Source organism: Anopheles merus, chromosome 2L (assembly GCF_017562075.2).
Source record: "Anopheles merus strain MAF chromosome 2L, AmerM5.1, whole genome shotgun sequence".
Classification (NCBI taxonomy): domain Eukaryota; kingdom Metazoa; phylum Arthropoda; class Insecta; order Diptera; family Culicidae; genus Anopheles; species Anopheles merus.
In genome coordinates this window covers 50,409,813-50,421,758 of record NC_054083.1, presented here as the reverse complement: position 1 = coordinate 50,421,758, position 11,946 = coordinate 50,409,813, and the positions used below count along the sequence as shown (strand labels likewise).

The 11,946-nt window shown below is 49.2% G+C and overlaps 1 protein-coding gene across 1 annotated transcript in view; it reads right to left on the bottom strand.

Moving 5' to 3' along the window:
* Window positions 1-455: 455 nt before the first annotated feature.
* LOC121594241 (ecdysone-induced protein 74EF-like) overlaps window positions 456-11,946 on the bottom strand; it is a 188,682-nt gene continuing 177,191 nt past the window's right edge. The window contains 2 exon segments of the mRNA XM_041917300.1: window positions 456-2,801; window positions 2,804-3,592. Coding sequence (XP_041773234.1) covers window positions 2,572-2,801; window positions 2,804-3,592 — 1,019 coding nt within the window. The 3' untranslated portion in view covers window positions 456-2,571.

Genomic DNA, 11,946 nt, shown 5'->3' with positions numbered 1-11,946 from the left:
TTTGCATATCCTTTCGTACTGTCGTTTGTTGGCTGTGGTTTGTTAGTGTTTGTTTGTTCTATATTTTATGGTTTTAACATTTTACTATACGCTATTGAAGCTATTTTAACATTTCTGGGTTCGCTTATAAACAACGGTACACGAGGGGGAGGGTAATTGATCGGTGTAAATTGTGTTCCTGATGTCCTTTTGCAACATTGCATGCCTGTTGCGATTCGCAACGAAAGAGAGTTGCAAAAACTTGCATTGAGAAACCCAAAAGGCTCCCAAGTGGTTGTTGCTGATATGGTGTGATACACTTTATGGAAATTAAAACAAAAAAAAATGTGGGTTGCTCTCTAGCTTTAGCTCACTTTAAAACAAAAGGCAATAAAACGGTGGTGCCTTTTTTTTTGAACGCACAACAAAACGCCACTTTTCCTATGCACATAAGTAGAAGCCTATTTTTTTGATTGTTTGTTTCATCATCGCTTTTTGAAATGTACACTCACACACAGTTTAAAAAAAAACACACGCACACACGCGCTAATGTGACAAATACTCTTCCCGGAGGCAAAGAAAGCAGACGAATAAATTAATGAGATCAAGATTCTAAACACAACACAAAAAGCAAAAATGAAAAGAAAATAAAAGTGAACGCAAAACAAAACATAAAACTCATTAATAAAGTAAACAACCGAATTGAAAATAATAAACTTCAAACGCAAAAAGGGAAACCAATCGGGCAAGCAAGCGCCACACACTCCGCTACGGTCCCCTTTTCTGTTCGTTTCTTCGTATCTGTGTTCTCTCTTTTCTTTTTCCTCGCGATTTTCTAGCAGTACCCTTCATGCTGGTCTCGTAGTGAGTAGGAGCTTGTTCTACCGGGAGTATCGTCATTCATGCTTCATCATGGAGTTTTGTATTTAAAAAAAAAAGAGGACACTTCCGGTTGCAGTGGCAGCAAGTCCAATTCACACGGAATAGGCAGTGGAAAGCTATAGCAGAATGATTGCAGAGACCGGGCGTCGCCCTAAGTAAACTCTTCCGGTTCCAGATTGCTTCTCTTACTCTGCAGTAAAGGTAAACCGTTGAACTAAACTCTAAAAGTAGTAGTAGTAGTATGCGATAGTAGTAGTCGCTGTAGTAGTAGATCGAAATTAAAGTAACAAAATTAAAGTTGTTGCTGTGTGAACGGAGCTTGCTTGGGAGAGCGTGTAAACCTAAACCCTAGCCGCAATAAAATACAAAACTCACTCCGGAGGCTTCCGAAACCTCGCTCTTTACATTTTTACAGTGCTGAACAGGGCAGCATTACTAGCACAAACTTAAATGGTATGATTTGTAAAACATAAAATGTACACCAAGACGATAGTAGCTTTAAACACTATTAGCGAAACGATGGTAGGATCCTTTGCTCCTTGTCTACTCGCTTACTTGCTGCTTGTATGTCTTAAAACAAAACACTAAACCGACTTATAGAACAACTATCTTACAAAATCGTAATTACAAATGAGAAACTTTCCGAACCTAGCAAAACACGCACACGAACAAAACAATATCTCTCACGCAGGTTATTTGATGGGATTTAATTAAAAAAAAACGTAAAACAAACAAAAAACATAAAAAAGCGATAAGTTAAGCTCAAAAACTAAAATCATTTCCATGGTACTATTGTTGTGTGTGTGTGTGTGTTATAATTTTGTATACATTTTAGCGGTTTTGGATAGTTTTCTTTATCCAATTTCCAACTGTTTGTTTTTGCTGTTTGCTTAACTATTTCAACGGGGGAACGTGGACGAGAATAAACTCTATTCCATAAACACTATTCACTATTGCCAGTAACAACTTATGCTTTATGTGTGTGTGTTTTCTTCTTCTTCTTCTTGTTCTTCTTCTCTTTTTGTACTCTCTTATTTCTTCCATTCTTCTGTATTGCGTTTGATGGTTGCTGTCTTATGGATGGATTTATGATGGTTAGCAACACAATTTCCGGCTCATTTCTGTTTGTTTTGTAAATTGTACTAATTTATATGTTTTGTTGTTGTTGTTGTTGTTGTTGCAATTCTGAGCTTTCTGTCAAGCTTTCCAGAAGCTTCTCTTACTTTGTGTGTATGTGTGTTATTGTCTTTATGAGTGTTTTAATTTGATTTAAAACATTCATCGGTTGGATGTATTCTAAAAAAATAATTGTATGAGAACGTACACCAGTTGAGCGCGTCTCTCTTGTTTAAAAAGTTTAACATAAAACCTATCCATCTTCCCCTACACGCGTGGGGAAAGTGGGTGAGGTGGGGGCAATATTAACTCTAGAGTGATAACAAACGAATCATAATTACAAAAAAAAAACTTAAAGAAAGGACGAATAAATATCAAAGTGGTAAAACGATCCAATTGTACAAAGGGCTTTGAGGGGAGGTTGGGGGTAAGGGGTAGACTTCAGAGTTGGGAGAGCGGGGGTACAGCCGTACAGAGACTCGCAGACGTCAGTGAAGTGGCCGGCGAGCAACCAGCACCAAGCGATTGTTCCGGCTGTTTTCCACGCACGCACGGAAAAGTCGCACAGCAGGAGCAGAAGTAGGCAGCTCTCACTCACTCTCTCTCTCGTTCTCTCTCTCTTTCTCTCTCTCGCTCTGTTTTTTCTGGAAGCAAGCGGACTAGCGTTGGATTGGTGGTTGTTGCTGATCCTGTCGGTCGGACGGTGTACGTTCCGTGGGCCGCATCGCCGAGCTGCAACGGGTGCGGCCCCGGCGCGGACTTCAGGCCCCGGTGCAGTCGATCTCGACGATGTCCTTCGGCACGTCCACAAACTGGTACACCAGCCGCTGCCCGTCCACCTTCGCCAGGATGCCGCGCTGGTAGTAGTAGCGCAGTGCCCGGCCCATCGTCTCGTAGTTCATGTCCGGCTTGTTCTTGTGCATGCCCCACAGCTTCGAGACGGCCTTCGAGTCGACCAGCTTGAACACGCCCTTGTCCCGGTTGGTCCACTTGATGAACCGCGGGCAGTACTCGCGGTCCTGCAGCAGCTTCAGCAGAAACTCCCACAGGTAGGTGGTGGAGCCTTCGCGCGACTTCCGCTTCACGCCCATCTCCAGCTTCGGCTTCTTCGGCTTCTTCAGCTTGCGCGGCTGAAAGCCCAGCTCGAGCATGTAGGACAGATCGTCGGGACAGCTGGACGACACGCTGTGCGGACCGTGCTGCCCGTGATGGCCGAGCCCGATCCCGTTCGCCATCAGTGCGGCGGCAGCGGCGGCGGCCGAGTTTGCCCCACCGCCAACAACATGCCCCGAGCCGGCGTGCCCGTGATGTCCCAGGCCGTGCTGCTGGCCCAGATGGGCACCGTGATGGTGGCCGTTCGAATTGCCGGCATGGTGTGGCGCAGCAAGGTGGCCGTGCTGTCCCATCGTACCATTGCCTGCGAGCGGTCCGCTCGAGCCGGTTCCAGCGCTACGGCCCAACGCACCAGCAGCACCGGTCGGGCCGTTGCTGGCCGTTCCGTTGGTGGCGCCACCGGAAGCGAAGTGATTGGCCGCTGCGGCGGCAGCTGCGGCCGCTGCCGATGGGTAGCCGTTCGGCGAGTTCATCGAATGCAGGTAGTGATAGTTGTCCGACACTGTGGGAAGAAAAGAGGGAAGAGAAAGCGCCCGGTCAGTAATTGCGGAATCAGTCATTCCCCAGTGACATTGAACTTGAACTTGGATGAGGCGGAAGAAGAGTGGAGGAGCATTGGAGGGCCAAGAAGTGGGGTTGGCGGGAGCTGATTAGCGTTAAGCAGTAGTGCGTGGTGATAGTAGGAGGAAACAGCTGTAATGGGCAGTCCCCTCCCCCTCCATTGAGCGAACCTGGCAGGGGTTCTCGCTTATCAGTAGTCAGCGGGTCACCACGAAGCATTTCCTCGTTTGAACGCAAAAAAATGCACATGTTGCCTTTCGTGTGTGTTTGTGTGTGTGTGTGTGTGTGTGTGTGTGTGTGTGTGTGTGTGTGTGTGTGTGTGTGAGTGTACAGTTTTTTTCCTGTTTAAGAGGCAGGTTTTAAGGGCTTAGTGACAAGGAGGGTTGCTAAGCTTTCGCGCGTTATCGTTCGATGGCACGGTGGAGTGTGGACGAGCCCGCTTTAATTAATTTTAACTTTGTCCAAAACTTGTGAATGATGCACACCTGCCTGTCTGAAGTGTTGGGCATTTGGGAGTGATAGTAGTGGGAAATCCTATTGATTACATTCTACTAAAAAGAAGAGAGTTGCAGTCTAGACACATACAACCGCTCCTCGGAAGCCGTTGGAAACACCGATCGACCGGTAGATCCTATCAGAGCTTGTGAATCAGAGGTGAAAGCATCCCAATGTTTGTCCGCCCCGAGAGGTTCGCGGGCGGAAGTGTTGTACTCCGTGGTTCAAGTGGTACTTCTAGAACAGGGAGCTCTAATATTTACCACCACACTTACGAAAATATGGGTGAACAATTAAGTGGCCCATGGGCATACATTGTATCAGGGCGCGTACCAAGCAGAGCTTCTCGTGTGCTTCTAAACCCACAAATGCACTTGTTGAGGGTCGCAGATGTAGCACGAAGATAATGATGGTGCGTCGCTCGAGATTTTGTTTCAGATGTTGCAGGCTCTGCAAGCTCAGCACTCGTTTCATGTAACAACTGCAATTCTGGATAGAATCCAACAGAGATAATTGCAACAAAAAGAGAATTGCTTCTTCTTCTTATTCTTCTTCTTCACTCCTCATTCGTCCAGCCGGCAGCAGCTCGATTGACGGACAATGTGCATCTCCTAAACACACAAACCATCATCGCCCAGGCGGTCGCTCATAACCCGTTCGGGTGCCGGAGCACAACGTCTTCCCGATCTAAGAAGTCGACGCGCCTTAGAACGGCTGCGGACCAATGACCAGGAAGCAAAGTGCCGCGTGACCTTCAAACGTTCCCGCTGGAGAAGATCCAGCAAGAGATGCATCCCGAGGGAGATGATGATGATGGTGATGCGCACACCTGAACCGCCGAAGGTTTGCTTCGTTCCCTTCTTCCCCCGTTTTGGGGTGGTGTTGCCATCTCGCTCGAGTTGTTCCATAAAAATGCTTCTTCCATTCCTTTCCTGCTTTTCGTCTGTGGTTCGCAAACGCAAAAGTTTCCGCGAGCCATGCGCGTGCATTCGCTGATGCATTCCGGGTGCATCGCGCTGCTTCTTCGATTCTCGCCATCGTGCTCGCACGCAGCACTCTCGCTGCTCTTGCTGCGTTACTCCCGGAGGGTGATTATGTTTTTAAAAGCCATTATCGTAATCTCTTTGAATCATCGAATACTTCTGGTATTGTGGTATTGTGGTTGTTTGGTTGGAGTATGTATTTAAGGGATTTCGACCCTCAAGCTCCACCAAAAGCTCCTTCCCGTTGGGCGCTTTATCACATTTTGAGTGCAAAATAAAAGCATTGGAAAGGAGAAACGAGAAAGATAAGACGAGTTGGGAGTTTTCAAAGTAGTTTCCACTTTCCCCTTTTTTACTAGAGCACCTTCCGTTCCTCTAAATATTTTCCCAATTGTATAGGCTGCATGCGCTACCGCCAGTTGCGAACAGAAGGCAACACAAAAAAAAACAAAAAAAGCAACAACTTCCCTTCTAAACACACACACACACCGAAGACGCGGTATACCGCACGGGAATGTGCATGTGGCGGACCGCCATCGAATCCCGCGAGTAAACGTGTGCAAGGGGGAATTAGAGGGAGCGGAACGCGTCAGTACAAACGATGACGACGGCGACGACGCAAAACGTCTCTGTGTAGAAACGAAGAACACAAACAAAAAAACGCGACGGAAACGAAGGGCAGAAGCGAAGAAAAACTAACTAACAAGTGACCTTCTATAGAGCGATCACCCTGCAAATCCAACGCCTGCAACGCCACCACCCCTATACCCCCCCCCCCCCCCCAGTGTCCCTTGGTGGTGGTAGTGGTGGCGCAAATGCACATAAAAATGCATCGATGCTGCCACAGTACACACAGCGGTGCACTGTGCGCGGTTTTGCCGTTTTCTTATGCTGCTGCTTGTGGCAGTGTTTTGTTGTTCTGCGTTGAATGTGAGATCTTCAGTTCTAAGCCAGGGGGGGAAGGAGGAAGGAGGGGGAAGTCAGGGCGAGGGAAGCAACTCTAAGCCCGCGCGAGTGCTCAGTGTGTGCTCGTTGCCACGCGTTCGGCCGATGAGTGAGTGTGAGTGCGCAGCGCTGTGATGCATCTCTTCTGACTGACGCGTATTGTTTCTCCTCTTTTCGCAACACACGCCCGAAGAACACCGTCAAGCAAGCAAGTATAACAGTGGTGTGGCGTGTAGAACAGTTTAGTAAGAAATGAAACGACCAAAAAAAAAAACCCTCAATCTTGTACACCAGCTGATGGGTGGGCTATTTTCGTGTGTAGATGACTTCCTCCAGCGAGAAGCAACGATGTACGACGTGATGCAATTGCACCACGCTTTGCACAACCGACTCTTCTGCACCGTTCGGTTCAGTCAAGAATAGCTGGCGCAAGAGTTTCCGGAACGTGAGAAAACGGAGAAGAATGCACACAAGCCGAAGCAAATCGGAAGGAAATGACCGATGGAAGCCATCCGACCGACGCGCAATACACCAACTTCCCTTTTCTGCTTGCGACAAAACTCGAACGGCGTGGCAGGTTATTTTTAATGCCGGCAAATTCTTATTGGATTGGGAAAAGGAGTCGGTTTTTGTTTTGCTGGGTTTTCCTGTTGGTTCATCCGGTCTGCCTGCTGCATCATCGCTGCAGCACGTGCAGCATTTAAAGTCCATAGCGAGAGAGAGAGAGGGAACGGGAGTGAAATGCATGGGAAGAAGAAGGAGGAGCTTCCCGCTGCCTTTTTCTTTCGGGGCAAAGGCACTAGAAAGTGGCACGGAGGGTGTGTTTTTCGCAAGTGAGTGTCACCTTGAGTCCCTTGAGGATGGGAAAACACACCGGTATGGCGCAAGCCGTCGTCAAACGATGCGCTCACGTGCTTTTAGTTTTTTTTCGGGGGAAGTTGTATATAAAAATGCATTCTTCAGGAAGTTGGATTTGAACCCATTCCCACTGACGCATTGAAAGCATTTCGTGCCCGCAAAGTGCTCGGGGTGAATGTTTTGCATTGCATTATACTGTTTTAAATTATTTCATACTTCCACCACCTCCCGCTCCTATTTACATAGCGCGAGGTGAGCAGTAATTGATTGCGCTAATTCTTGCGTCGTCGTTTTGCGCTGTCCTCTCCTTCGTCCGCCCCTCGAAATAACAAACCCGGTGGTCATGCGGTGCGCATGCCACCACGCACATCATCAGCAGCAGCAGCAGCAGCCCGGGCTAGCAGCCGGGGACCGACCGACCGACCGACCGACCACCTCCACCACGATGGTCATCGACACATTGTCTTTGGTTGCATTCGCTGAAGGTCACCTGGGTGGCGCTCGTTTGGCGGTGTGGTGTGGTGTGGTGGCAGATTGTGCAAACACGTCCGGTTGCGTATTGCGCCACCGACACCCGCTTCACGCCAAGCTTTTCGTTGGTGCGATTCAATTCCGGAAAAAAAGAGATTCCAGAACAGGGAGTTACAACAGCTTGATTTGCGAGATGTGCGGTAATAAGGGCGGAAGCTCTCATCTTGTCGGAGGTGCCGTCGTGGAGAGGTTATCTAATCAAATTAGAGATCGGACAAGCGAGCCAACAACCGTCGAAAAGGCTTCCCTCCGTTTGTGGGCTAAACGAAGGCGATAATGAGGCTTTTGGCGAACGGAAGAGAACTTCTGATGGTGTAATGATGGCTATTCTACCAGGATCTTTAAGGGCTTTGTGGGGAAAGCGGTGCTCCCTGTATTCAATCAATTCGATTTAATGTACGAATTCTGGTGGTTTGTCTGTGCACAGTGCACAACAACAACATGTGTGTTATTCAACCTGCTCAAGAGCGCACCCCATATCTGTCTGGAGCAGAGCGAGAATTAAACGCACACAGACTTGCGGTGCATGCCGACACTGCTCCAAAAGAAACGGATGTGCAGCTGACGAAACAGACCAGACAGGAACCAAAAAAAAAAAAAAAAAAAACGCAGGAGCAGACACAATCAAGATCATCAGCAGAAGACACAGCAGAACAGAAGAGGCCACCACCACCACCCCAAAAAAAAAGAACCTGTCCGCCGTTTGGTACCGTGGTCCAGTGTCTGGAGTGCAGCAGACGGAAGCAGACGAAAAACTAATTGCCGTTGGGCCCGTCGGGCAGTAACAGAAACAAAAGTTCAGGAAGTTACCTGGCGTGTCTCGAGTGTGTTTCCGTGTGAATGCGATTTGACTGCGATTTGCATGCGCAATTTCACGAAAGTGCAATCGCTGGAGACACGTTCGTTTCCTCCAATTCTTGTGCGGCCGTTTGGCGTTGGAGGGTTAGCACGTCGGGACGCACACACACACGCCGTGTTTCGGGCGATTAGGGGGTCGCCTCTTCCGCCCCAGACATGGAGTCGATTAATGGTCGATTTTATTTCACCAATTGTTGAGTGAACGTGACAGAGCAGAGCAGTTAGGAGGGGCCTTCGGTGCCATAAGGAACACCAAGTTTTACCCACAAACCAAATCGGGACGTTAGAATTGTTCCAGTGTTGGATGTTGTTTCTGGAAGGTACACGCCGGAAGTGTTTAATAATGTTTAAGTGGGCGGGGGTTGTTTTGCTGTTTTTATTTGGGAAGTGATGATGAGGTCAATTTCACGCTGCTTGTGTGGCTGTGTGTGTCTGGGTAACTAAGACACTCCGAGGCCACTATAAAATCACTCTCGCGAGCGAGGGTCCGAGCGAGTAATCGGTTACGACAAGGCTTGTTAGGAAATGGAAGGAGATTAATTGGTGACACCAAATTTAACTGTCGCACACACACACACGCCCTGCCCGGAATATGTATGTCCGGACGAGCGGAAGATACTTTAACAGCTCGTAAAACAGCGGCGAATTCAGCTATTCGCCACAAATCTCCCTGCTCCGCAGGCAGTCTCTATGTGTATGTCACCGTGTTTTGGGACCAACATTGTCCCGTGCCCGAACGATGATGCTCGATGATGCTCGATGCTGATGATGAGCATGGAAGATGAAGTGTTGGTGCTACGATCGAATCAATTAGCGGCGCGGAGCGAAAAAATACGAACGAGAACGCAAAAAAAAAATGGCGGACAGGAAACGCATAAAAATAAATTCCACCAGTTTTCCTCCGAAATAAAGACTTCGATTGAGCGGGTCGTGCCGTACCGAAGGAGGTTCTGGTATTTACAGAGCCTGGTTAATTTTATCTGGATTCCCAGCTACCACCACCACCCGGCCACCACCCAGACAGTACGCAGCTGCCGCTGGATGCTCGGAGAAATGTGATCTTCGTACTGGCGTACCGTACCAGTCAACACACACACACACAGAGGAGTTGATTCTTCTTCCATCACTAAAACCGTTCGTCGCTTACCACCGCTTTTACGAAGGTTTTGTTTGATTGCTTAATTTGACTCAATTTCGGTGCGGTGCGTCTTGGCGTACGCGGCGGCGTCGTTCGCGCCCCAGCGTGTAGGATCTGTTTCGCAAAACACACACACACACACACACAAAAGGTCAATGATCGCGAGGTGCGTGATACGGCTAACGCTAACGGCACGAAACGGGTAACGGGTAAGACGCAGTCCGGGGAGTCGCCTTTATGACTTCCATACGCAGTGTGTTTGTGTTTGGGCGAAAAGCGAAATTAATCACCGATGCAGTTGCTACCCAGCTCCCGAAACTCCGCGCGCAAAGCGCAACAAAAAAGGTATCAGGTTGCGGCGGTTGCTTGCGCATCGTCGAAGTTGAATGCGCAACCCAAAAGGCACTTGCGGCGCACCAGTGCAATGCTTGCGGAGTTGGCTGAAGAACAAAAAAGTCGTTCAAATTGATGCGAAGATAGATGCAAGATGCTAATACTGAAACGGAAGTTGGTCGGCAAACGACACCCAGCCCAGTCTGAGATGGGACCAGAGCGATACAGAGAGTGCGCCCGTTCGTCCCCATGGAAACAGGTAGTGCCTTTCTGGAAGGGATGCGTGAAGAATAAATTATCCCTCTTTTTGTGTGTTTGCATTCTTCCAGTGATAGGCTCTCCAGCAGGAAATGGGCCCACTTCCGAGCTGTGAAAGTGATTAGCATTGGTGTGAGCTGATCGGAAGCACGGACACTGATCATATCGAACGCATCCTCAACCGACCTTGCGCGCAATGCAAAGATGCATGTCCTCCAGTTATTTATGGGCATTTAAAGTGGTGGAATGTGCAGTCCCATGCCCTTCCCAGTGGTAGATAAAGGGGTTGGTGGTGCATTTACACAAACAAGTGTTGCACACACACACACTGGAGTGGTGCTTCCAACATCGATTCGGCGCTCGGCTTTCGTAAGGCTTCAGGCAAACTTCAAGGGCTGCCAACGGCAACTAGCGTTGCAAATAGCCGGAAGGAAGGAATTGGCTAAAAACCTTCCACACGACCCACCAGTCTCGTGCAGGGCGGCGTTGCCGTTGCGTCAGCAACACCCCCACCTCCCTTAAAGAACCATTACCAAAGCGCGAGACGTTGGAGAATATCCGCAGCCCCGGTTCGCTAAGCGGCTGTTTCATAAGTAGAGCGACAGAACGTGGGCTGGAATGTCGGAATCGAAATAGGAAAAGGGGCTATTAGAGAAGAGGTCTCTTCAGACACCGAACGCACCACGATGAATCACGACCACACGGGCAGGTTTTACCCGAGCACGAGATTGACGATTCTTCGCACGTACCTGCGGTGAGCGCGTCTGAAAGGCATTTCCTTGGTCTGAAAGGCAATGGTGTTACTTCCGGTTTTGCAAATTCCAATCCAGTTGCACGCCACAAGCAGGGTTTTGCAAAACTTTCGAACCGATTCGATACGCGGCGCCCGACCTTAAAGCAAAAGGGCCTCAGTTTCACCCCGGTCCGGCTGTGTGGCCTTCGGGGGCAAGGTGCAGCACGTGCATATGGTGGTGTATGGTGGGGAAGTTGGTGCGCTCTGGGTGCTGCCTTACCATAACTTATTACAGGATATTGCAATTTTTTTGTCCTCCACTTTATGTCTCTCTCTCGGAAAAGCGTGTTGTTTGTGCTAGTCTCACAGTGGTGGACACTCCAACTCCACCCCACCCCTCCCCCCAAGAAGCTTAAACATAGAACGAATTTGTAATGGAGCACACACGCCTGCTGCAGCGAGGGCAAAACAACCAAGCCAGCCCGAAAAAGGGAAAAGCCGCGGTGTTTTGTTTTTCCCTTCGTGCGTCGCTCGCGGATGTCTTCGTTTGCATAACCACACACAGAGGGCAGCGGGTGAGAGGCGTGGGGACAGCGAGCCACACTGCACTGGCTTTGCATCAGCGGTGTGCCATGGAAGCCCAAGAACTGACCTTCAGCAAGTCGCAACAACGGAAAACGGAACGCGCGAACGTAGCAAACACAACAACGGCCCCAAACCAAAAACGGTACCGTGACGGCGCCATTATACGCCAGCTCTTATGGTGGCAGTGGGGGGGGGGGGGGGGTTTGTTGCAAATCCAAGCGGAAGTGTGTGTGTGTGTCGGATTGTCGGTGAAATCCATCTTGGTAAGCGGCGACCGGCCGCCAGTCGCTGGGGGTTCGCTGCTTAAGGGCTGGGCTTTACGTGAGTTATTCGCTGAGGTAATGCATCGGGCAAGAAACCCCCCCCCCGTGTGGTCCGCTTGGAGGAGGTAGGAGGAAGCGATAATGAAGCACGAAGGCACGTCTCCGTTGGTGGTTTTTTTGTTCTGTTGGAGAGAACGTGAAGTTCTTCCGGTAGTGTGCAGCGGAGGTTCTACTGCAAAAAAGGGAGAAAGTAGGCCTTTGCGTTTGGTTGAGGAGTTGCCGTTTTTGAAGGGGCTTTAGTGCCATAGTGACGCT